General features: G+C 43.9%; 1 protein-coding gene across 1 annotated transcript; it reads left to right on the forward strand.

Moving 5' to 3' along the window:
- The first annotated feature begins 6,664 nt into the window (after nucleotides 1–6,664).
- On the forward strand, nucleotides 6,665–22,136 carry NKRF (NFKB repressing factor). The gene is made up of 3 exons (XM_004762088.3): nucleotides 6,665–7,408; nucleotides 17,975–18,105; nucleotides 19,163–22,136. Exons 1-3 carry the CDS (start codon nucleotides 7,143–7,145, stop codon nucleotides 21,118–21,120), a joined length of 2,355 nt encoding a protein of 784 aa, XP_004762145.1. The 5' UTR covers nucleotides 6,665–7,142; the 3' UTR covers nucleotides 21,121–22,136.
- Nucleotides 22,137–25,968: the final 3,832 nt, after the last annotated feature.

Consider the following 25,968-nt stretch of genomic DNA (forward strand, 5'->3'; position numbering starts at 1 on the left):
GTGTGGAAAAATATGCGCGCTGGAGCCCGACACTCTTGCTGTGTGCTCTGGGGCAAGTTGGGTTTAAAACTTTTCGTAAAAGGAGAATAGAAGTAATTGCTTTGCAGGGTGATTGTGAAATCTACATGAGCAAATGAAAATTAACAACCTGGTTCAATAAACCACATCCCTTATTAAGGATGGAGTTTTACTTGAAGTACCTTAGGTTCCTCTAATCCAGGGTTTCTCAACCTCAGCACTATTGACATTATAAATCAGAGAATTCTTTGTCGTAGGGGCCGTCCTATGCATTATAGCGTGATTGGCACTCTCCCTCCCCACCAAACTATGATAACCCAAAATGTCCCCAGACATTGCCGAATGTCTCCTGGAGGGCAAAATCGTTCCATATTGAGAACCATTGTTGTAGACCAGGGATCAGCAAACTTCTATACAGGACCAGCCAGTAAGTTATTTTAGGCTTTGCAGCAATGTGGCCTCTGCAACTGTTCACTCCAGCACAAAAGCAGCCATAGATAATATAGAGAAGGATGAACATGGCTAGGTGCCAATAAAACTGTATTTGTAGATACTGAAATTTGAAATTCACACGTGAATTTCATTTCCCTGTGTCCTGAATTATCATCCTTTTGATTTTTTTTCAACCACTGGAAAATGCAAAAAGCATTCCAAAAAGCTTTCCAAATGCAGGCAGGGGGAGCAGATTTGGTCTGTGAGCCATGGGGAGTTGGTTGGTGTATCATTGAACCTAAAGGCATTAGAGGGAACTGGCTAGTTAAAAGAAATTGCAAATAGGGATGCCTGGGTGGCTCAGTCGGTTAAGCATCTGCCTTCAGCTCAGGTCATGATCCCAGGGTCCTGGGATGGAACCCCACATTGGGCTCCTTGCTCTGCGAGGGGACCTGCTTCTCCCTCTTCCACTCTCCCTGCTTATGCTCTCTTTCCCTTTCTCAAATAAATAAATAAAATCTTTAAAAAATAAAAGAAATCAGAAATGAAGACAAATGGCGGAAGACTTAATGAAAGTGAGTGGGGGGGGCGTGTTTAACTAAAATTTGCATACAGTTCTGCTAGAACATGGACACGTGGGCAGGGACCTGCTGTGGCAATGTGGGCCTGCCCCTGGGACACTCTTGAAGCCGGTGACAATGCCAACTGCTTCTAGGGAGAGAACCGGGCCTCAAAAACACTCAAAAGAGCCTAGCAGCCAGGCCTCCAGCTGTAAGCCCTGAGGTTAAGCAGTATCCTCTCCTATCTGAAATGCTCCCACTTGGGGAGATTCCTCCCTTTACCAAAAGTGCAGCTTTCTTGCGAGGTCATTCTTTTAAAATGCAGGTTCCCCTGGAAAGAGCTGTGTATCAGACAGTAGAATCCCACAGTGGCTTTGCCACCTGGAACTACCTTAACATGGGTGTCTGTCCAGCCCTTGCACTACCTCTTAGCTCGCCTGGCTTGAGCTTTAGAAGGAACATGCCTTGGGCTCAAAATCTATAAAAAATTATACATCGACCTGTTATATATAGACTTGGGGCCAAACTCCTTAGATTGGTTTGGGGATTAAATTACTTGTTCTCAATCCAATAATAAGAATATATTGATGGGGCACGTGGGTGGCTCAGTGGGTTAAGCCGCTGCCTTCGGCTCAGGTCATGATTTCAGGGTCCTGGGATCGAGCCCCACATCGGGCTCTCTGCTCGGCAGGGAGCCTGCTTCCTCCTCTCTCTCTGCCTGCCTCTCTGCCTACTTGTGATCTCTCTCTGTCAAATAAATAAATAAAATCTTTAAAAAAAAAAAAGAATATATTGAACTCTTCCCATGAGTTTGACCCTGTGCCCTCCGCTGCGGGGGATACTGTTGCAGGAGATCTAGGTAGACACTGCTCTTGAGGAACTCACGGACCGGGCGCATCTTATCTACTCAGCACTATTCTCCAGTCCTTCCTAATACCCAGCCTTCATTCCACTCATCAGTCTGCACCAGCCTTTCCTGGAGATATGCAACTATTTTTTGGCTTTGTCTGAAATACCCTCTACCGATTTGATTTGAATCCTGCTTTCGGGGCTCAGACCCCAACTTCTCCTTGAAGTCTTTCTTAATCCTGTCCACATCCACATATCCTGATCTCTTCTCCATTTTCAAACTTCCTAGTTGAACTTTTATGATCTTTTCTGCCTCCTATTTGAGAGACTTCCCTCCTCAAGAGATGTCAAGCTTCCAAAGGGTTGGAACATAATTTACAGCCCTTCAGAGAGCTCCGCAAAGAGCCGGCCACACAACCAAAAATCACCAAGATGTAGCAAGATTGAGATTCTTCAGCAATGTAGGGAGCTAATGCACTTTCCAAACATTTAATTTTGGAATTAAGCTGTGAGACTGCTATAAAGTATATCTGCATACTCTTGACTCGGATTCACCAGCTGATAACATTTGGCCCCTTTGGTTTATCGTTGTGCGCTCTGTATATACAGATACAGATATAGATCTACAGATGGCTATACATATTTTTTCTGAACCATTTGAAGGTCATTTACATGTATCATGGCTCTTTTTTAAAAAGATTTTATTTATTTATTTGACAGAGAGAGCGATCACAAGGAGGCAGAGAGGCAGGAAGAGGGGGGAGGGAAGCAGGCTCCCTGCCAAGCAGAGAGCCCGATGCGGGGCTCGATTCCAGGACCCTGAGATCATGACCTGAGCCAAAGGCAGAGGCTTTAACACACTGAGCCACCCAGGTGCCCCTCTTTGTCTTTTTTGATATTGATGTACATATATATTTTGGGGGGGGCCAGGGCGGGGCAGATTAAGAGGGAGAGAAAGAATCTTAAGCAGGCTCCATACCCAATGTAGAGCCCAACATGGAGCTCGATCTTAAAACCCTGAGCGGTGTAGGAGGTGAAATCCAGAGTTGGATGCTTAACCCACTGAGCCATCCAGGTGCCCCATGACATTGATATTTTAAAAGTCCCATTTTAAAAATAGATTGTTCTCATTTTGGGTCAAGTGTTGCCCAGGGGTGCCTGGATGGCTCAGTGGGTTAAAGCCTCTGCCTTCAGCTCAGGTCATGATCTCAGGGTCTTGGGATCGAGTCCTGCATCAGGCTCTCTGATCAGCAGGGAGCCTGCTTCCCTACTCCCCTCTCTCTGCCTGCCTCTCTGCCTACTTTGATCTCTGTTTGTCAAATAAATAAATAAAATCTTTTTTAAAAAAGTGTTTCCCAATTTCTCAGTTATATAATTACTGGGTTTTTTTCCCCCTCCTTCTTTGCTACTAATAAACAGTCTGTATGGAAGCAGCTATAAATCCATGCAGATATCCTATTCCTCATCAAAAATTTCCTCCTAGATTTAGCATCTATTGATAATTCTTGCCTGAGCCAATCAACAAAATGATGATTTTCCAACTCCTGCACTCCCTTCATGTTTACCAATCAGCACACAGTATTCTATTGTAAGCCAAGGCCTTCCTTTGTCCCATGTTACTTCTTTAGCTACTTTGTAGCACTGTGGACTTAGGACTCCCTATTTCTTCAGTAGTCATTGCTGTCCATAATGATTTTGATGCTCAGATTACCAAGATTTGGCCAGTGGAAGCTCCTAGATTTGCTTTTAATCCTCCAGGAAACATTCCTCAGGAGGATATTACAGCGCAGACTATTCTGGTCAAGAACTTTCGGTGAGTTAATTTCTGGGGTAGTTTATGGGGGTTGGGGCCAGGCTCGGGGCCTTATGTGTGTGTGTGTATATATATATACATATGTATGTATTTTAAAGATTTTATTTATTTATCTTACAGAGAGAGTGAGAGACAGAGATAGAACATGAGCAGGGAGGAGGAGGCAGAGGAGAGGGAGAAGCAGGTTCCCCACTGAGCAGGGAGACTGAGCCATAACTTGATCCCAGGACCCTGGGATTCATGACCTGAGCCAAAGGCAGAGGCCTAACTGACTGAGCCACCCAGGAGCCCCAGGTCTGCCTCCTTTGAACAGTCACTGACTCCTCCGTAGGAAAGGGCAGGGAAGGAAACTCAGAGCTCTCCATGTGTGCAGTGTAAAGATGGTGGCAAGAGCCTGTGTTAAAGCAGAGAAAGATGATGGAGGAGAGGATGAATGACAACAGAAGTTTCCGGATCATTTTAGGATTGTGATGGCTGCCTTTATCATTGCTCCCTCCTACATCTCTCTTCACCTACTGTTCAGACAATTTATTTCTGCTTAGAGGTTTCAGACAATTTATTTCTGCTTAGAGGTCTCAGCTCCTGCTCACTGAGAAAATATCTGTGGCTTGTGAGAATGGAATGAGCTGAATGTAGGTTGGCTGAAGGATTTTTTTTTCAGTGTCTTTTTTATTTTTTAAAAAATATTTTTTAATTTTTTATAAACATATAATATATTTTTATTCCCAGGGGTACAGGTCTGTGAATCGCCAGGTTTACACACTGCACAGCACTCACCAAAGCACATACCCTCCCCAATGTCCATAACTCCCCCCAACCCCCTTCCCCCCAGCAACCCTCAATTTGTTTTGTGAGATTAAGAGTCACTTATGGTTTGTGGCTGAAGGATTTTTTGATCAGATGGATTACCAGGGAAGGAAGGTCGTGGGGAATCGTGCAAATTTTGGTTCTGTTTTCTAGAGGATGGAACTGCTTTTTCCATAGTAAGAATTGCACATGAAATCCAGTTATGGCTGTCACAGAGCAAATGGCCTCTAATATCAGTTTCACTGTCGTTCATTTTGTAATCCAAGTTCAAAACTCAGATTGTAGTTATTTGCTGCTATATGATGGAAATGTTTTAATCCAAGCTGACAGGAAGTAGTTTTTATTTTTTCAACTCTTTTTCTAGTCCTATGTGTATTGACTACAATGCTGATTTTGATCAAAGTTGGCAGTTTAGGCTGAAATTAATTCAGCTGTGAAATAACAAATCGGCTTAAAATGTAGGCTCTAAGAAAATGAATTTCACAAGGTTGGGACATTGGGAAGAGCCTTCCTTCCTTCCTTCCCTCCATGATTCATTTAATTCAACAAATATCTCTAGAGTGTCTACAGGAGCCAGGTGTAGGTGCTAAAAGCAAGATGAATGAGTTCCTTGTTCTTATGAAGTGCACATTCTTGGTGGGTGGGAAAAGTGAAACTTAAAAAAAAACCTCCCAAGTTGATACATACTGTGAAGCAGCAGCATCAGCAGCCGGGGGTGGGGGTGGGGGCAGGGGGGAAGGGAAGAGAGGGAGAGGGAGAGGGAAGAGGAGGAGGAGGAGGAGGAGGAGGAGGAGGAGGAGGAGGAGGAAGAACAACAACCCAGGGCAATGCAATAGCCAATGACTGGGGGAACACCCCATAAGGAGTCAGGTGACAGAGATCTGATTTCAAGTTTTGCCAGTAATAGTCTCTACAGCTTTCAGCAAGTCAGTTCACTTCTCTAGCCTTATTTTTCTCACTTATACAAAGATGACTTGAGTATGATCTCTAAGCTTCCTTCCCAGTATCGAGTTCTCTGATTCAATGGTTTGCAGACCATTACTTCAATAAACATGAATGCTTACCATTGAGTCAAAGACAAAGCACACTTGGTGTAATGAGACAGACACTGGAAATAAATCATTATGAAACCGGGTGAAAACCACTGTTATCTTCTGCTCTTCTTAGTCCAATACACCCCTACACAGAAGATGGGTCATATAATGAGAAATATATCATTTAAAAAGTATGTCATCTAAAGAGGCAAGGAGGGCTATGGTTCAAAACCACTTCATCCCATGGTCCTGCTGCCCCTGGGACCCTGAGTTTTATGCAGGACTATTTTTCCCCATCAAGATCGTAGTCAGTTCTCGGACAAACAACAGAGAAAACCCTGTTTCTTTTTCCTTTGTATTTCTACTATATCGAGCGTACAGTAGGTGCTGTATAAATTCCCGCTGAGAGATATTTGTTGATTACTTGAATATCGCAGGTTGGCGGCAGACAGAGACTGAAGAAACTGCCCGAGCAGATCCACAGGTGAAGTGATACGTTTGACGACCGAGTGAGTTAGCCATTTGCTGCTGTGCAGCTTTTAACCCTCTTCTTTGCGCTCGTTTTGTATTTTGTACGTTTTAAATTCATACATGACATACAGAATTATTTGCGATCAGATTAGTTGCGATCAGAACTGTGTAAAGATGGTGTCTGCATTTGTCAGCAGTTGGAATGGCATATGGATGATACAAGTGTCTAACTTGAGAAGTAGCGCTGTGGTAATTTTCTTTGCAATACAGTATTACATTTTCCTTATGTTTACACAATAAAATACAAAGTTAATAACACACCATGCAGAGGTTTTCAGGCTAGCCTCTGAAGAAAAGGCGACTTGGAGAGCTGACATTAAAAAAAAAGAAAGTGTAAAATCCAAACCTACGCTCCCCGTCCCCGCCTACCCCCCCACCCAAAAAAAAGGGCACGGTCCTACTGTCGCACCGCTCAAAAACCCAGGCAAAAGCCACCAGGGGAGCCGTTGTGGCAACAATCATCTGAGGGCGCCTTCCAGGGATTTGAGGGAATCATATTCCCGAACTCTAGAGAACCTTCCAAAATCCCCTTCCCAAAGTCCCCGCCCTCCGCTTGTCACCGTAGTGCGTCAAAGGCCCATCGTCACAGAAGGGAAAAATGGACCTCGCGCGAGATTCAGCTACGGGATTTCGAAGTTAGGGAACAGCCGCGGCGCACGCGCGCTGGCCTCACAACCTCGGGGCGGCACGCGGGTAGGTAGCCTAGAGCCCAGAGGAGGGGGAGCAGAGCGTGCTGGTGTCTCCCCCGTCCCCCGGTCACCGCGCAGTGCGTGGGTCTGCGGGTCGCTGGAGGTGCGGAGCAACGGGCCGGGCCGGCCTCCCCGGCGCGCTTGTGACCGCGACGGGCGTCCTCCTGCGCCTCCACGAGTTGGAGGAGTGCCGCCGGCGTGCGCCCCGGCATCGGGACGTGAGCTCGTGCTCGCCTTTTCCTTTTTAACGGTCACCCCCCGCAACGCACACACTCCAGTCCCCTGCGAGTTGGTCTTCGCGCCTCGGCGCGCCCCTCCTCACCCGACTCCTCCCACCGACCCCCGTCCCCGTTCGTTCCTGGTGGGTAGCCGGCTTCATCCCTGGGGTCCCTGCTTGGGGGCGGAGAAGATGGCTGGCGGACGTCTGCTGCTGGGGGGCGACTTCCTGTCGCCGCCGCCGCTGCCCCCCCTCCCGCCGCCGCCGCTGCCGCCCCTCCCGCCGCCCCCGCCCGAGCCAGTGCTGGAGCAGTGGCGCTATAGCCACGAAAGTGACTGGCAGTGGGCTCTGCGGCGCAGCTTCATCTGTCGCCACCTGCACAGCTATCCCGGGGCTGCCCTGGACCAGCTCCTCGCTCTCTCCGCCGCCTGGACCAACCACGTTTTCCTGGGCTGCAGGTGAGGAGAGTGTGAGGGTCGGCTTAGGGACCCGGTAGGGGTCTCGGGGTTGGGATTCGGGACAGAGACGGGGGCAGGGTACGGACGGAGGCTTAGAGGCTAGAGATCTGGAGGTGCTGGAGGACACCAGAGGGTTCAGTACTGGTCTGGGGGATCGGCCGAGCGAGGTGGTGGAGGATGACATAAGAGCCAGAGGAAGGGTGCGGGGATCGCGGGAGCAGCTCCTCCAGGACCAGGGATGGAGATGAAGCAGCAGCTGGAAGGGGATTGTGGAGGGGTGGTCATTGTGGCGGTGGTTTTGGAAGGCGTGGGAAATGACGAAGAGCAGAATCTCGGACCTGCGTAGGACCTTGCAAGGATGCGGTATCTGCAGAGATACTCGACAGTAGGGGCTTCGAGGGTCTGCGGGAGGAGTGGGGGGGTGGGGTGGGGGACGAAGGGAACCCTGTTAGTCTCCTCCTGACCACTCCCTCTCTCCATCCCCATTAAATAAAATAGCACCAGCCCCCCCGGCGGGGTTTTACTGTCTTCTCCTGCGGAAGCGGTTTGTATGAGGTCTCTCAGCCACAGGGTCCGCCTTGCTTGTGGATTTGCGCATAATGTGTCTGGACGCAAACAAAGAGATGGATATATTTTACTCTAAAAATGGATTGCTCTCCTTTTACCATAAATGTGATCAGGAGAATTAATATTTGGCCTCTGGGTGAGCCTTTAGGGGTGTGTGCGTGTGTGCGCGCGTGTGTACCCCCCCTTCCTAGAACCTGGTGCGCCTTCTGAACAGGCCTCTTTAAGAGCTCTTTGCAATTCAATGGATACTGCAGTATGGTTCCAGCGCATTTTTTTTTTAACGGACTACTTGGACCTCTGTCCTTCTGCACCCCCAAATCGGTCCTAGACTAATCATTCCTTTGAAAGACTAGACGCTTCTTTTTTTGGACACTCCTGCCTCACAGTTAATTTTTTATTAGGAAGGATGAGAAATTCTGGAAAATGATCAGATCAAATTCAGTCAATTCAGTTCTAGGAATGACCATAACAGATACAGAAAAATAGTATTGTCCACGTCTACCATTATTTCTTGAACACAGCATCTAGTGTATACTGTTTTCCTCTGATCACCAAAACTTATTTTTTCCTATTTTCTCTAGGTTAGTATAATTTCTGCCTCCAGAGACAATGATTATTTTACTGGAGGAACTGGTTATAACTGGGGAAGCCTCAGTTATTAATTTGGATAAATCTAATTGACCTTCACTTAACAATATTGTTTTTTCAGTTGAAAAGGTACCTTTATTCTATAATCATACATCTCCTTGATATCACAGAAGGCCACGGGAAATCTGAATCCTGAAAAAAAATTTACGTGGGGGAGAATAGCTATCCTTTGTGTTAATAATAAATCTTACCTTTCCACAAGAACGTAAGCTCTTTTGGGAAAGAGGTTTTTGCTCTCTTGTTCACACTTTATCCTCAGTGCCTAGAACAGTGTCTTCTGCATGATGGCCACTCAGTAAATATGTATGGGATAACAGATGAATATAGCTTTATAATGTACATTTTATTTATGTATCTCTCTTAATACAACAACCTTGGGAATTAGGTGGTATCTCATTTTTACAGCTAAATCAACGGAGGACAAGAAGCTAAGTGACTTTTCCAAGGTCCCACAGTTGGGACTAGGACTCAGGTCTTCTAGTGCTCTTTCCACTGAGACACGGCTGCTGTATTTGGGAAGGATGGACCAGGAGTGAAAGCAAGTAACTGACACAAGCCTCATCATTATTATATCTCAGGATTTCATTCCAAGAACAACAGCCCTTTATATAACCAGGGCATTAACCAGCACAGAGCAGGCCAATGGTAGTTGGTGTTAAAAGCTTAAGCATCCAGGACATTTTGTGTGTGTGTGCACTCGCCCAAGCACATCTGTGTGTAGGGTGGGTGTGTAACCAGATGAATGAACATATATATGTACACGGACATACACGCATTCCATGTCACATTTTAGTTAGGTCAGTTCTGTCAGTACAAGAATTGCCATAACATTATCAAATAGCTTAACTGAAGAATGTTTACATTGTATCTGATAGCATAGATATAGGAGAAGGGAAGGGGCAACAAAGAATCTTGGAAGCCAGGGACCACGTGCAGTGTTCTGTGTTAGTCAGGCTTCATCCAGCTGTCAGCTCAGGGGTGGGGGGAGGGTAAATCTACATTCCAGTACTTCTTAAGGTTGATGTTGGCAGAGCTCATTTTCTGGTGTGTTCTTCTATGACAGAAGATTGTTCTCTCAAGGGAACTGCAGAATACATGGTGTAGCAGCCTATTCTAAATTTAACTGTTGCTTTGTGGTTCATCCCTTGACTTTGGGAACAGGTTGTAAACAGTAGCACTCCCCCCCTCCCCTGCCCAAATGAAGGGCTTTCTGTGTTCCCTTTTAGTTAGGGCCAAAATAACTCCTAGGTCAGGGGTATCTTTGAAAACTCTTTCATCATAAGACCAAGACAGGAGGCGCTCACACGTTCAGGGAGGCAAGCTGTGTTTCATTTCTTTTGGTGATAGCAGTGATTTTCATGGTACAAGCTTGACTATCTTGATTCTGCAGCAGTGGTTCTCAAACTTATGTGAGCATCACAGTCATCTGTCGGGCTTGTTGAAACACAGATTGCTGGGGCCCCAGCCCAGGCTTTCTGATTCAGTAGGTCTGAAGCAGGACCCCTGAATCTGCATTTTTAACAAGTTCCCAGGTGATACTGATGATCAGGTGATGCTGGTCCAGTGATTACACCATGAGAACCACTGCTTTATAGGATAAAATAAAGCAGTGCTTTTCCAGTCTGCTTTTTGATCATTTTTCCCCCCCCTCATGGTCTAGGAAACCAGGAAGTTCAAATAGCTGAAGTTCTTTCTCTTCACTGTTTGTCTGTTTCATAAAAGTAAACAACCTGTCAAAAGATTTTTTTCCTGCAAGCAATTTCTAAGATATGTCTTGTGGCAAATGAAAGGTTAATGCAGGTGGGTGGGGAGATGGGGTAACTGGACGGTGGGCGTGAAGGAGAGCACGTGATGGAACGAGCACTGGGTGTTAGAGGCAACTGATGAATCACTACATTCTACCCCTGAAACAAGCAAACAAAAAAAAGGTGCAGTCTTCTAAGCAACTGTATCTATAGCACTCACGTAATTTTTCCTAGGAATGTCTGGGAACCATACAATTTTTACTTAAAAACTGTAGATAATGTATCTATCCTCAGGTTTTCAATGGTTCTTCATCAATAGGATTAGAAGCAGAATCCTGGCCTATTGATTTTTGATGAGATATTTATAGGAAAAATGTATCTTACAATGAAACCAGGTTTGCTGCCTTGATTATTGTCTCTTCCTTGTTGCTATGAGACTGATTTTTGGAAGGCAGGTGCCAGTTGAGCTCATGTTGTGAACCTAACTTTGCACATAGGTGGCCTGCATCTAAAGAAATGGGAGTGGGGGTTTTCAAAAGATTTACCAATAATCTGACTGTGGATTATTCCCTTATGATGTTAAGAGTCTTATTAATAGTTTTGAATAAATAATTTTATACTCGGAAATTCTGATCTTTATTTAGTTTTCAAACCTCAGCTGTTCTTCGGACCTAGAAGAACAGTTGAATAAATTTTTTAAAATTTGGGGAGCATTACTACATATTTGTTAAATTTCAGGTGCATTGTAGATCATAAGTGTGCACCTGTCTTTTTCCAAGAATGTAAGATTCATGAAGTCACATGGCTTTGTCCATTATAACTCATCTTTATGTATGCCAGGCATGGTGGGACAGTTGAATAGCATCCTGATTTCCAAAAGCTTGGTACAAAATAAGCTATCTTTGAAAACCCTAAAGACCTGCTGAGGCTTTCTTGGTTTTGTTTTTTTAAGCATTTATGATCAAATGGGTAAATTAACAGACTTTTAAATATATAATATGCATGCATCTGAAAATTACTGTATTAGATTTGCCTTAATGATACTTTTCATCATGGTCTCTCCATAAGGTAAAATATTATATAGCCATTAAAACTCATGCGGTAATGACATAGAAAAAAAAAAACCTATGATCTCATAAATTAAGAACACCCCCCCACACCCTACCAGAGTGCAGATCAACATAGATGATCTGTAGGAGACATGGAGGGGAGGCGGCGATATGGAAAGCATAGGGAAAGGAAAGAAAGTAAACTCCAGATGTTGATGAGGTATCAGGGGTTGGGTTTGTAGGTGCTTTTCTTGGTGGGTTCTCTAAAATGTCTGGAGGAAAGGTGATCCTTCATTTTTTTAAAGATTTATTTGTTTATTTAAGAGAGAGGAGGAGTGGGGGCAAAGAGAGAGAGAGAAGAGAGAGAAAATCCCAGGCTGACTCCATTCTGAGCACAGAGGCTGAGGCAGGGCTCAATCTCCCGACCCCGAGATCAGAGCCTCAGCTGAAATCAAGAGTCGGATGCTTAACCACTTAACCGACTGCACCACCCAGGCACCCCTTATAGCAGATTTCAAAGTAACGCCTTTATGGGCTCCTGGGTTGCGCAGTCAGTTAAGTGAACGACTCTTGATTTTAGCCCGTCCTCATCTGAGGGTCTTGAGATCCAGCCCTGCCTCAGCCTCTATACTCAGAATGGAGTCAGTCTGGGATTTTCTCTCCCTCTCCCAGCCGGTGCACTCCCTCTCTTTCTCTAAAATAAACAGATCTTTTAAAAATAAGTAAATCTACTATGAAAAAATACATAATGGAAACTGGTGCTCACTCTCTCTTTCTGTAAAGTAAATAAGCAGATCTTTTAAAAACAAGTAAATCTACTATGAAAAAATACATAATGGAAGCCAGTAATGAAAGTTTAACTGGCTTGGCTTATTTAAAATTTGTGGAACCACTTCTTTGTTCTTGGATAGCTATTCTCTGAAGAATTTTAGAAATGGGAATAAAATAAAATAAGACCTAGTGGTCTTATTGAAGACTCTAGATTAATTTTTGCATTGTTCTCTGAATAGTCAAGAGTCAGATGCTAAATAGTCTTTTCCATTATTGTTGGAGCTGGTTGGGTTTCCTCAGTATTATGACTTCCTAATAAAGGACTGAGAAGCAGACTGTGTTCACAGCCTACGCAAAGGTTTATTTTTATAGCCCATGGGTGACATTGAATTTTGTGGCAGATGTAATGAATAGGGAACAGGAAGTAGGTATATAATCATTACTACTGCTGGAAGAAGCCTGAGAGAAAAGTGAATGGAATGAGCCCCAAATGCATCATTTGTGCGGGCTGTATGTCTGACATACGTGGCGTTTACAGTTGTACACCGTATTTGCGATCAGGCTGGAGTGGAAGTCTGGAGAATGTTAACTGGAACTCACGGTGAGTGGCTTGAGTGTAGTACAATTCAGGTAGCAAAAGTGGCATCACCAGTTCAACATTTATAGACTTTCATTTTCATAATCTTCTGTTTTCATCCTGTGCCTTGGAATTTGGACTCCCAAGTCTGAATGGAAGTGATACATAGAAAGCACAGTGTTTTAGGCTATACTTTTTTTTCTTTTTTTTGGCTATATAAGAAAAAATGAAAACAAAATTACTCTTGGCATTTAAATAGTGATGTTAGCAGCAGCAGTAGGAGCAATTATCAGTGGGAAGTGCGGGTTAAAACCGAGCTAGCTTGTGCTGATCTCTGTGAAGCCCACCATGTCCCGACTTCTCAGCTTTGCAGGGAAAGATGTCTGCTGGGTGTGGAACCGGTTGGGCCAAAAGTGGAAGATGTTACCCTCCTTCAGGTTCAGAACCTATTCATGTCAAGGCTTGATAGTTAACTCATATTCAGAACTTTCTTCCCAAATGCCACCAGGCATCTCTTTTTTGATCATAGGTCAGGAAAGGCTCTCAAGGGAGGAAGGGTGAGTAGGTCCCCACGATAACAAGGACTTCACTTGGGCGCCTGGGTGGCTCAGTGGGTTAAGCCGCTGCTTTCGGCTCAGGTCATGATCTCAGGGTCCTGGGATGGAGTCCCACCTCAGACCCTGTGCTCAGCAGGGGGCCTGCTTCTCTCTCTCTCTCTCTCTCTGCCTGCCTCTCCATCTACTTGTGATCTCTCTCTGTCAAATAAATAAAATCTTTAAAAAAAAAAAAAACCAAAAACAAGGACTTCACTTGAGCCTCTATGTTTGTTTCTCTGCAGTTACAGGATATTCTTCTGTTAAGCAGCCAATCTACTTTATAAGGAAGCCTTTTAAATATTGTGTATCTTAAAGCTATTTATTGTGGGAAAAAATCAAACACAAACTTTAAAGAGTTTAGTGGACCTCCATGTCCCCTCAGTCAACTTCAGCAGTGTCAACAGTTTATGTCATGCCATCCTTCTCATGTCTTCGGTTGTGCCCCCAGTTTTTCTTGTGGGAGATAGTCTGGAGTATATTAAAGAAAATCTTAACATCATTTCCCCTGCGAATACTTCAGTATGTATCTGTCCTGGACAAGAGTTTTTATTTTTATTTTTTTTTAATGGGAGGAAGGGCAGAGGGAGAGAAAGAGAATCTTAAGCAGGCCCCGCTGAGCTTTGAGCCCAACACAGCCACCCAGGTGCCTCACAGATAAGAATTTTTACAAATAGAGTCCTGATAGGGGTGCCTGGGTGATCTCAGCTCAGAGCTCAGGTTTTGATCTCAGGGTTGTAGGTTCAACCCCCATGTTGGGCTCCATGCTGGGTGTGGAGCCTACTTTAAAAATAGGGCGTCTGGGTGGCTCAGTCGTTAAGCATCTACCTTTGGCTCGGGTCATGATCCCAGGGTCCTGGGATGGAGCCCTACATTGGGCTCCCTGCTCTGCGGGAAGCCTGCTTCTCCCTCTCCCACTTCCCCTGCTGTGTTCCATCTCTCACTGTGTCTCTCTCTGTCAAATAAAATATTTTAAAAACTAGAGTCATAATACCATTATTTACACTCAACAAAATTAACAGTAATTTCTTAAAACCCATGTTCAGTTTTCCCCGTTGTCACAAAGTATATTTTTTTCAACTTTATTTTTAAGTAATCTCTTATACCCAGCATGGGGCTCAAACTCAACAACTCTGAGGTCGAGAGTCACATGCTGTATGGACTGAGCCAGCCAACGCCCCTTATTTGTATTTTGGTTTGATTCATGATCCATACCAGGTCCATGCATTGTATTTGGTTTATCTGTCTCCTTTAATCTATAACCGCATTCCCCTATCTGTTTATTTTCATGCTGTTGATTTGACAAAGAAACCGGATTGTTTCCTTCACTGGCTATGTTCTTACGGTGATGTTTAATATATTTCTGGGAGTGAAGGACTTGCTTAGGTTCAGGTTCAGTTATTTGAAGGACAATACTTTATAGATAGTGTGTTATATTTCCTGTCATATCATATAAGGGACACATGTCTGCTTGTCTCATTTTTTAGTGATATTAAGATTATAAAGTTCCCATCAACTTTTTAATTTTTATTTTATTTCTTTAAAAGATTTTATTTATTGGGGCGCCTGGGTGGCTCAGTGGGTTAAAGCCTCTGCCTTTCACTTGGTCATGATCCCAGAGTCCTGGGATCAAGCCCCGCATCAGGCTCTGTGCTCAGCAGGAAGCCTGCTTCCCTTCGTCTCTCTGCCTACCTGTGATCCCTGTCTGTCAAATAAATAAAATAAAATTTAAAAAAAAATAAAAAAATAAAAGATTTTATTTATTTATTTGACACAGATCAGAAGTAGGCAGAGAGGGAGAAACAGGGTCCCCACTGAGCAGAGAGCCCAATGCAGGGCTCGATCCCAGGACCCTGAGACCATGAACTGAGCCGAAGGCAGAGGCTTAACCCTCTGAGCCACCCAGGTGCCCCCCCATCAACTTTTTTTAATCAAAATTTTTATTGAGATAATTATAGATTCACATGCAGTTGTAGGAAATAATACAAAGAGAAGCCCTGCATTCTTTACCCAGTTCCCCCAATGATAATGTTTTGTAGAATTATTGTGTAATATCAAAACTATGACAGTGATACTGTTAACAATCCACTGATTTTATTCAGTCTCCCAGTTTTACTAGTACTCGTGTGTGTGTGTGTGTGTGTATGTGTGTGTGTATGCACGCATGCATGTGTGTTTGGTTGAAACAATATTGCATGTGGAGATTTGTATATCCACTGTCACAGTCAAGATATTGAATAGTTCCAGTACTACAAGGATCCCTCACATCACGCTTTTATAACCACATCCGGGGCGTCTGGGTGGCCCAGTCAGTTAAGCATCTGCCTCTGGCTCAGGTCATGATCCCAGGGTCCTGTGATCAAGCTCTGCATCAGGGTCCTTGCTCAACAGGGATCCTGCTTCTCTCTCTGCTACCACTCTCCCTGCTGTGTGCACGTGCTCTCTCTCTCTCTCTGACAGATAAATAAAATCTTTAAAAACAAACAAATCACATCCGTTTCCTTCCCACTCACCATGGTATTGTGTGTATCAGTAGTTTACTCCTTCGTATTGCTGAGTAGTGTTCTGAGGGGTGTGTGTACCAGTTTGACCATCTGCCCGTTGACGGACTTCTGAGTGGATTGCAGTTTTTGGCAGTTAACAAATAAAACTGCTGTGAGCATTCATGTACAGGTTTTTGTGTGAATGTAAGTTTTGATTTCTCTGAGATAAATGGCCCCGAAAAGGGGGTCATTGCTAGGTCATGTGGTAATTGCATGTTTAATTTTGTAAGACGCTTCCAAGTTGTTTTCCTGAGTGGCCGTACGATTCTACATTCCCTCCAGCAGTTGATGAATGGTCCAGTTCCTCTGTGGGCCTTGCCAGCATTTGATGTTGTGGCTCTTTTTTACTTTAGCCATTCTGAGGGTGCATAGTGGTACCTCATTGTGATTTTAAATTACATCTCTGGTTAATGATGTTGACCATCTTTTCATGTGCTTATTTGCAATATATGTGTTGTCTTTGGTTAAATGTTCTGTTCATGTCTTTTTGTACACACACACATACACATATAGTTGCATTTTGAGAGATTGTTATACTGGATACTAGTTTTTGTGGGGTTTTAGGGGGGGCGGGTCAGGTGTTTGGTTTGTAAATAACTCTTCCAGTCTGTAGCTTGTCTTTTGTCCTCTCACAGGGACTTTGAGAGCAAAAGTTTTTAATTTTGATGAAGTCCATTTTATCAGTTTTTCCTTTTATGGATCTTGCTTTTGGTGTCAAGTATGAGAACTGTTGGCCTAGCCCTAGATTCTGAAGATTTTCCCCTATTTTTTAAGATTTTATTTATTTATTTATTTATTTGACAGAGGTCAAAGTAGGCAGAGAGGCAGGCAGAGAGAGGGGGGATGCAGGCTCCCCGCAGAGCAGAGAGCCCGATGTGGGGCTCAATCCCAGGACCCTGAGATCATGACATGAGCCAAAGGCAGAGGCTTTAACCCACTGAGCCACCCAGGCGCTCTATTTTTTTTTTAAATAATTAGTTTTACATTTTACATTTAGGTCCGTGACACATTTTCAGTGAATTTTGGGATGAGAAGTGAGGTTGGGGTTTGTTGCCCAATTACTCCAGCACCATTTACTGAAAAGCAAGGCCACCTCTACTGAGTTGCTTTTGCGACTTGAACATGTTTCTGGGGGTCTCTTTCTGGGTTCTTCCCCATCAGCTTTTCACCTCATAGGCCTAGCAGCCATCGATGATGATTATTTTATGATGGGTTGCAGAATGGCAGTAGTCTATTGTTCCTGCAGTTACTAGCTGGAATGCTTCCATAAAAGAGATTTTTCTCATTGACTCTTAGTTACTCTGATGTACAATTTGTACAGAAAAATACCAGATAAATGCTTGCTTTCTTCCTTTAATATTACCTGTTTGGGGAGTAATGACTTGATTCCCTGCCGTCTTCCAAAGGTGACCAGTAATGAGTTTGTAAGTATTATTGTAAACTAACAGATTGTTAGTGTATTTGTTGTGTCTGAATCCACTGCAGGTCGTTATTCTCACTGCTACTCTGGTTGGCTCACTTTGCCGGTAGGAATGTGTTCACATTGGCTTTTGAGTCTATTTGACACAACTCCTGAGGCCTTTCACAGCTTCCTTGTTTCCAGGCACAGGAATATCTCCCAGGTTCATCTTGTACATTTCCTCCCCCAGATTTGGAATCAGCCATTTCTGTAAGGACCCTGATTCTCTTTTTTATGGGAAATGGTAAAGACCGCAGTCTGGATGTCAACATCCCAGCCACTCTTAGTACCTGAGTACCTCTGTAAACACACAGATGCAGTTATTTACACAGGATATACATATATGATAGAAGTCATGAGTTGATATGGATGCTTCTAATTCAAATTAAAAGATCTTCCTTTAAATGTCTTGCTTTTATGTTCCTATGTCTTCTAATGACAGTAAGATAGGTAAATTTTGATAGGTAAATATTATAGGCCACATTCTTCAGTTTTAGAGCTAAGATAATCTGTTGACATAGTCCTATGGGAGCAATTACAAGATGAGCTCATGTAGAAGCTTTTTAAAAACTGCATTCATACCTGTTTTAACTGTAGATTCTATTAATTAATAGGTACAGCCCACGCCTGATGGAAAAAATTCTCCAAATGGCTGAAGGTATTGATATTGGGGAGATGCCTTCATATGACCTGATGCTGTCCAAACCTTCCAAAGGTCAAAAACGTCACCTCTCAGCATGTGACGGTGAGTATACTTGTTTCTGGAAGGTGGGGTTTGAAGAAACAACATGGCTTTTTTAAAAAATGGTATGAGTGTGGTATATGGTCTTCAGTAACATTGGGAACATTGGATCTTACACAAATGTGAAAGAGTTTTAACTTAGTTATGTACAGTTTTGTGTTGAGGATGCTGAAAGGAACTGAAAACTAAGAATATGGATTCAAACGATAATGCTATCTGTAAAGTCCATGCCATGGAACCTCCCTCTAAGCAGAACAACCTTATACTCTGATCATTTGAACATCTAAGTAACTAAATGCTCTTGGAGGGGTCCAAGACAGACCAGCTTTCTACTGAGCAGTGGTGTTGGAAGGAAGCTCCAGTGTCTGGTCTAGCCTCAACAGAGAGTCCTTCCACAGCGTTCAATTCGCTGTCCCCTGTAAATCACGGGTCTCCAGCTGCTGTTGGTTCTAGAAATAAAATAGACCAAACTACCCTTTTGTGCAGAATGGGTCAGAACTAAGATTTTGAAGCTAAAAACCTTTGGGATCTTTTGATTATTATTTTTTATTTGATTTTTAGCCACAACCACATAAAGAACTGTGACAGAGTTACGTCTGCTGCCAAAGAGAGAGGCTGTGTACACGCCTCGGCCGTCACCTCTTTTGCGCTAGAGCCGTCTCTTCTGTTCGCAGTTTTTTATGAAGGGCGCTCTCCAGCACAGGTGGGGTGAGATTATCCTGGAACAACCTGTTAGCCAGTACACTTCACCTGTGCTTTACCTTGTTAGATACAGAAGCACCTACCAGTCACATGTGGTGGTGACCTGCATACCTGATTCGGTGGCATATTTTCTGTCAACTTTCTTCCCTTACACGTGGGACAGGCAACATCCCTTCTTCTGCCAGAATCCTACGTTGATATTTGAGTCCCTTCCCCTAAATACCCTGAAGTTTTTGTGATGGGAAGTGTCTTGTACCAACAGTGCAATTTGCAAATGACACAGTTGGTACTGTCTTGCTGTTTGCTTCTTTTGAAATACTTCATTTTTAATGAATTCTAAATTTCACTTGTTCTATAGGTCAAAATCCTCCTAAAAAGCAAGCCGGTTCCAAATTGCATGCGAGACCTCGTTTTGAGCCTGTGCATTTTGTAGCTAGTAGTTCAAAGGATGAGAGACAGGAAGATCCCTATGGCCCTCAAACAAAAGAGGTAAATGAACAAACACATTTTGCCGGCATGCCAAGAGACATCTACCAAGATTATACTCAAGACTCTTTCAGTGTGCAAGACGGGAATTCTCAGTATTGTGATTCATCAGGATTTATTTTCACAAAAGAGCAGCCCGTAACAGCCAACATGTATTTTGACAGCGGGAACCCCGCCCCAAGCAGCACGTCGCAGCCGGCAAACCCTCAGTCGGGCCCTGAGCCTTCCCCGTCACAGACATTTCCTGAGTCAGTGGTAGCCGAGAAGCAGTACTTTATTGAAAAATTGACAGCGACTATCTGGAAGAACCTTTCGAACCCGGAGATGACTTCTGGCTCTGATAAAATCAATTACACCTATATGTTAACTCGGTGTATTCAGGCATGTAAGACGAATCCCGAGTACATATACGCTCCTTTAAAAGAGATCCCTCCTGCTGACATCCCCAAAAATAAAAAACTTTTAACAGACGGTTATGCGTGTGAAGTCAGATGCCAAAATATCTACTTAACCACGGGTTACGCCGGCAGCAAGAATGGGTCCAGGGATCGAGCTACTGAGCTAGCTGTGAAACTCCTACAGAAGCGTATTGAAGTTCGAGTCGTCCGGAGGAAGTTCAAGCACATGGTCGGGGAGGACCTTGTGGTATGTCAGGTCGGCATGCCCACCCACGACTTTCCTCCGGCCCTGAAGCCGCCGGAGGAGCTGGTGGTGCTCGCTAAAGATGCCTCCGGGCAGCCGATTTTTAACGCTTCCGCCAAACACTGGACCAACTTTGTCCTTACCGAAAACGCAAACGACGCGATCGGCATCCTCAACAATTCCGCCTCCTACAACAAGATGTCAGTCGAGTACAAGTATGAGATGATGCCAAACCGCACGTGGCGTTGCCGTGTGTTTCTGCAAGACCACTGCTTAGCTGAAGGTTACGGAACCAAAAAAACAAGTAAACACGCGGCTGCTGATGAGGCCTTGAAAATCCTCCAGAAAACACAGCCCACCTACCCCTCGGTCAAAAGTTCACAGTGCCAGACAGGCTCTTCACCCAGGGGATCTGGAAAGAAGAAAGATATAAAGGATCTGGTAGTTTACGAGAATTCTTCAAATCCAGTGTGCACCCTGAACGACACGGCCCAGTTCAACCGCATGACGGTCGAGTACGTCTACGAAAGAATGACCGGCCTCCGGTGGAAATGCAAGGTGATCCTCGAGAGTGAAGTGATCGCAGAAGCCGTCGGGGTGAAGAAAACGGTCAAATATGAAGCCGCGGGGGAAGCTGTGAAAACCCTTAAGAAGACCCAGCCGACCGTCATCAACAATTTGAAGAAGGGGGCTATCGAAGATGTGATTTCCAGAAATGAAATCCAGGGCCGCTCAGCGGAGGAGGCTTACAAACAACAGATCAAAGAAGACAACATAGGAAACCAGCTGCTGAGAAAGATGGGCTGGACGGGCGGTGGTTTAGGTAAATCTGGCGAGGGCATTCGGGAACCCATCTCTGTCAAAGAGCAGCATAAGCGAGAAGGGCTCGGTCTTGACGTGGAGAGGGTGAACAAAATCGCCAAAAGAGATATTGAGCAGATCATCCGCAACTACGCCCGCTCTGAGAGCCACACGGATTTGACTTTCTCCACGGAGCTGACTAACGACGAGCGGAAGCAGATACACCAGATTGCCCAGAAGTACGGCCTTAAGAGTAAGTCGCATGGGGTCGGCCACGATAGGTACCTGGTGGTAGGAAGAAAAAGACGGAAGGAAGACCTACTAGATCAGCTCAAACAGGAAGGCCAAGTGGGGCATTACGAGCTCGTGATGCCTCAAGCCAATTGAGCTCTTAACTAATTTATTTTGTAAACACCCAAGGAGGCAGATTTGTGAATTAAAGAAATGCCACATGTCCTGGTTGCAGAGTACATTCATTCTTAAGATGTTTCACCTTGTTCATTTCCTATAGTGCTCTATTAGCTATCGGAACCTGAAGAATTATGTCCGCCCGTATTAGCTTGGGTCCCGCAGATGATATTGTGCAGTTACTGTTTGTGTCTTTCATATTGCTGTGTCCCTCCGATTTCAGTAGTTTGTACAAAGCAAGAACACGTATCACAGTGGAATTTCACCCCGAGAAGGAAATTCCCATTTCAAAGGGCATAGCACAGCAGCCTGCAACAGTAGTGACATTGACCGCGATGACGGTCAAACTCCAGTCTGAACTTCAGACTTCCTGAAGATGCCGGGTCGTTTTGTATTACTATTTTCATCTTTGTGTGAAGCCAGTTCAAGAATGTTTAACGGTAAATTGTGCTGTACGTGTAAATGTCGTTCCCGACTAAATGATGTAAAACTTTCTTAAAGTAATTTTAGTGTTCATTTATTTATAACTTCTACCATGTGGTTTCCGGAATATTGGAAGTGATTTACTGTTACCTTGTGGTATATGAATTTTAACAAATCCTAGTCTTCATGCCGAGAGAGCACTACTTGAGAGAGCCGTTGAGAAGTTTCACAAACTTTGACCCAACCCGAAGGAAGGAAGCTGGAGCTGTTTGTCCTTGGGGCCTCGCAGCAGGCCTCGCAGCAACTCCGCGTTATAGCCGTCCTGCCGCCCGGGCGTGTGGCACAGCCCAGCCGTGGCAGGACCGGGTGAAAGACCGCAGACACATTGGTGCTTGGACGAAAAGGTCAGTCGGCCGGTCCCTCTCTCACACAGCTTATTAAGCCCCGAAAGCCAACTTTGTAACATATTTAAAACTGCTATTTTCGCTTATTTCTGGAATGTAAAAAAAAAAATGTATAAAAAAGAACTAGTGTATGCTTCCTGAATAAAAAGGAGCTGATGTTGATCAAAATGGCAGCGTGCTTATTTTGGGCAGCAGCCTAGGAGCCACACTTTGGGTTATCAGGAGACAGGAAGTGGCGTTTGCACAAAATGTTTCAACACCAGAGCACACGTGGGTGAATGTCATGACTTAGCCGAATCAGTCTGGTCTGGTGTCCGTCACTTTCCTATGGACCAACACACTGGGCGCAACCAAACCTTTGGCTGTGTCCTTTTATGTGATTTTGGTCTTGCAGCTCCGATAAATCAAGTGTCACTATTCAGAGATGAATAGTAATACCGAGAGTTAAACACGCCAGTGAAATGATAGAACAATTAGGTTGTTCACAGTGTCTGGAAACATTTAGCACCACACTTGACAGGTAATTGGCCCACAATAAGCAGTAATTTCCTTTCTCCTCTCTTATATTTTAGAATGAAAAAGTTAAATCAGTAGTTAAATCAGTAGTTTAAAAAATAAAAAGGGATTGGCTTTTATACCTGGATCTCTAGGTTTTAGTCATCTACAGCTATTCAAACTGTGTGACACTTGCTTTTTACTAACTCCCTTTCTCTTACGATGCTTGCCCTTTCCCAATGTTGGCAGGAAGAGAAATGAGGTGTGCATTTTATTTGGGAACTTACTGTTTTAACAATGGCAAAGGGAACATAAGCTAAGATATATAGGATTTTTTTAAACCTAGAGGGCTCATGCCAACCTGGAGAAGCTGTGGCTCAATTAGCAAGTTAGAAAAGCCAGCCTTAGTTCTCTTGAGTAAGAGGGGCTTTGAGTAAGAGTTCTCTTTTCCCAAGGGGAGCTGAGGGCGGGTGGAGGGGTGGGGTGAAAACTCGTTTCTCCCTTTACATTTCTTTTCTCTTTCCAAAATGGTTGGACAGGGGAAGGCCTGCGGGGATTAGGGACATAAATCTGGTTTTCTTAAATTTAACAGAACAATATTAACATAGTAAGGGTTAGGGCTCCCAAATAATTGGGCCAACTGTACATTTGGTTCTGGGTTTGAGGGTCCAGATTTGGTGACTTTTTTTTTTTTTTAAGATTTTGTTTGACAGAGATCACAAGTAGGCAGAGAGGCAGGCAGAGAGAGAGGAGGAAGCAGGCTCCTGGCCAAGCAGAGAGTCCAATGTGGGGCTTGATCCCAGGACCCTGGGATCATGACCTGAGACAAAGGCAGAGGCTTTAACCCACTGAGCCACCCAGGCGCTCTTGTTGACTTCTTAGATCAGCTTTGGTATTGATGTGGAATTAGGCTGAAGTCACTTAACTCTGCTTGACAATAAAATACATTGAGAGTGAGCTGCTGACAACCTTGCTGTCCTGTTTTGTCCTCATTCTGTTCCCCATTCTCTTGGCTCCTCTATTTTCCTTTTCTTGTAAAGAGCAGTCATTTGTAGCTCAGTAACTTTGCTGTAAAACAACAGATAAATGAACTGCTTCAAGTTTTATTTGAACTAAAAAGTTATACTGAAGAAGTAACTCTTTCAGTTACATATATAGCCTCGAGTCTCACAGATCTACTTTTTAGATTTTTTTTCCTCCTTTGATTGCAAAATTAATGGGAATTTCGTGCATTCTTTTGGGAAACTTTTTTTTTTTAAAGTAGGATACAGTGCATGGACTTTGCTGTGAGTAAGCCCTGAAGCTGGAGATGGGTCTTAAATAAAAGACTCTTGATTATAACTTGATTACAATCCTCATGGTTCTCCCTCATGCCACCTTCCCCATATCAGAAGGGGCAGAATTAAAGATTCAGGTTCCAATCAGACTTCCATTTGTAAGGGGACCTTACAAATCTGTTTTAACCTTACTATTCTAATTATATGCAGGCAGCCTGTCGCATTTGTTAAAAAGAAAAAAAACATTGTAAAGAAAAAAAGGCAAATTAGCATTAAATGTTTGGTTTGTGTAGTGTCTTTGACAGTGGACATGATGCTTTTAGAGATCAGCTGTTGTAAGGAGACATGGATAATCCCATGGAAAAGATGGTGTTTCTCAGGAGGTGTGTAAAAAGAAAAAATTAAATCTGCACGTTGTGGATCTCACCTTAATTTTTAAAAGTGTGACTAATAGTGTCACTATTTAAGGTACCCAGCCACAGTAGGATGAAAAAGTTAAGGTAAAACTAATCTACCAAATAAAGACCAATTTAATGTGGTTCTACTCTGAAGCAGAAATGGACTTAAGGGAAAGTGTGAAGCACATTTAAGGTTGATGCTCCTAGGTGGGGTCAACCAGTACGTGCATTGAACGAACTCTGCTGCACTAGGGTTCCTTTAGGGGCCATGTCTTAAAGGATGAATATAGTACATACCCCACGAAGACCCATTTTTTAGGATTTGAGAGAGAGTGCGCACAGAGGGAGAGGGAGAAGCAGACTCCCCACTGAGCAGAGTCCGATGTGGGGCTCCATCCCAGGAACTGGAGATCATGACCTGAGCTCCCCAGGCGCCCCATATAAAGACTTAGTTTAATTTCATTTAGCCCCCTACCCCAGACAAGAGGCAAGTGTTTCTACAGTCACTGTTCTTGGCTCTTTAAAATGAGACCAGTTCTTCCCCAGAAGAAAGCAATTTTGTTAAAACAAGATTGAGGATACCTGTACTCCCAAACTTCACTGGGGAGTTAAAATGCCATTTTTAAAAAAAAACTTTTTTTAAAGATTTTATTTATTTATTTGACAGAGATGACAAGCAGGCAGAGAGGCAGGCGGCGGGGCGGGGGTGGGGGGGGGAGCAGGCTCCCTGTGGAGCAGAGAGCCCAATGTGGGGCTTGATCCCAGGACCCTGGGATCATGACCCAAGCCAAAGGCAGAGGCTTTAACCCACTGAGCCACCCAGGCACCCCTTAAAATGCCATTTTATAAGTTTGGTACTATTTGCTTTTAAGCTAGGGCTTCTTAAAAAAATTTTTTAAAAGATATTATTTGACAGAGAGAGATCACAAGTAGAGAGAGATGGGGGAGAAGCAGGCTCCCGGCTGAGCAGAGAGCCCGATGCAGGCCTCAATCCCAGGACCCTGAGATCATGACCCAAGCTGAAGGCAGAGGCTCAACCCACTGAGCCCCCCAGGCACCCTAAGCTAGGGCTTCTTAAAGAGGTGGAATGTCAGGATCAACAAGGCAGATCTTGTTCCCTGGGGGCACTGGTGTCTATCATCCCCCCCCTTCCCAACACAGGCCTGATTGACCGTACTATGTGCTGAGGGAACTTTGTTCTATTTAACAGTTTTACATTCTGATTAAAACATTAAAAAAAGAACAAAGCATTAACACTTATGACAAGAAAGAAGGTCCCCTCCAACAGTATTTACTCTTTTCCCTCTCCCAGCATGTGTATTTTTCTTTTATCATGTTTATTTCAAGGGGGAAAGTGAGTAGATATGAGATTCCAGTAAGTTAATACTAAAAGTTCATAGTGAGCTAAAATATAATTATACCTTGACTACAAAATTTTAAGGTTATTTTTATTTACAAGTTTTGAAAAATGTACATTTTTTACATGGGTTACTTGTGCAAAGTTAGATTTAGAAGAGTGACAAATGCACAAAAGGTGACAATGGAACATTAGACAAAACATGTACAAGCTTTGTCCCACACTGCTACTTAAAGGTACTGTCTATCTAAAGTATAAATAGCCAAAGAAAGATCACAAACGTGACTTCAAGGTTCTTATAAAACTGAAAGGGAAGACGAAACTAAAGCATGCAGCATTAACTCAGGATTTGAGTGGAAAATGGTTTGCCATAGATATGCTCCCTTCCTTGGGTTAATTAAAACTCTAAAAAAATGACGGGGGGGATTACAAGTTTATCTAGGGTGGCACTTGCTCCCTTAAAGATTAAAGGA

Source organism: Mustela putorius, unplaced genomic scaffold, assembly GCF_011764305.1.
Source record: "Mustela putorius furo isolate JIRA1106 unplaced genomic scaffold, ASM1176430v1.1 tig00003901_pilon_pilon_pilon, whole genome shotgun sequence".
NCBI lineage: Eukaryota > Metazoa > Chordata > Mammalia > Carnivora > Mustelidae > Mustela > Mustela putorius.

Coding starts and splice junctions, on each gene's coding strand:
- NKRF (XM_004762088.3), top strand. CDS start 7,143: ATGGCTGGCGGACGTCTGCTGCTGGGGGGCGACTTCCTGTCGCCGCCG. Junction 7,409..17,974: donor CACGTTTTCCTGGGCTGCAG/GTGAGGAGAGTG, acceptor ATTAATTAATAG/GTACAGCCCACGCCTGATGG. Junction 18,106..19,162: donor TCACCTCTCAGCATGTGACG/GTGAGTATACTT, acceptor CTTGTTCTATAG/GTCAAAATCCTCCTAAAAAG.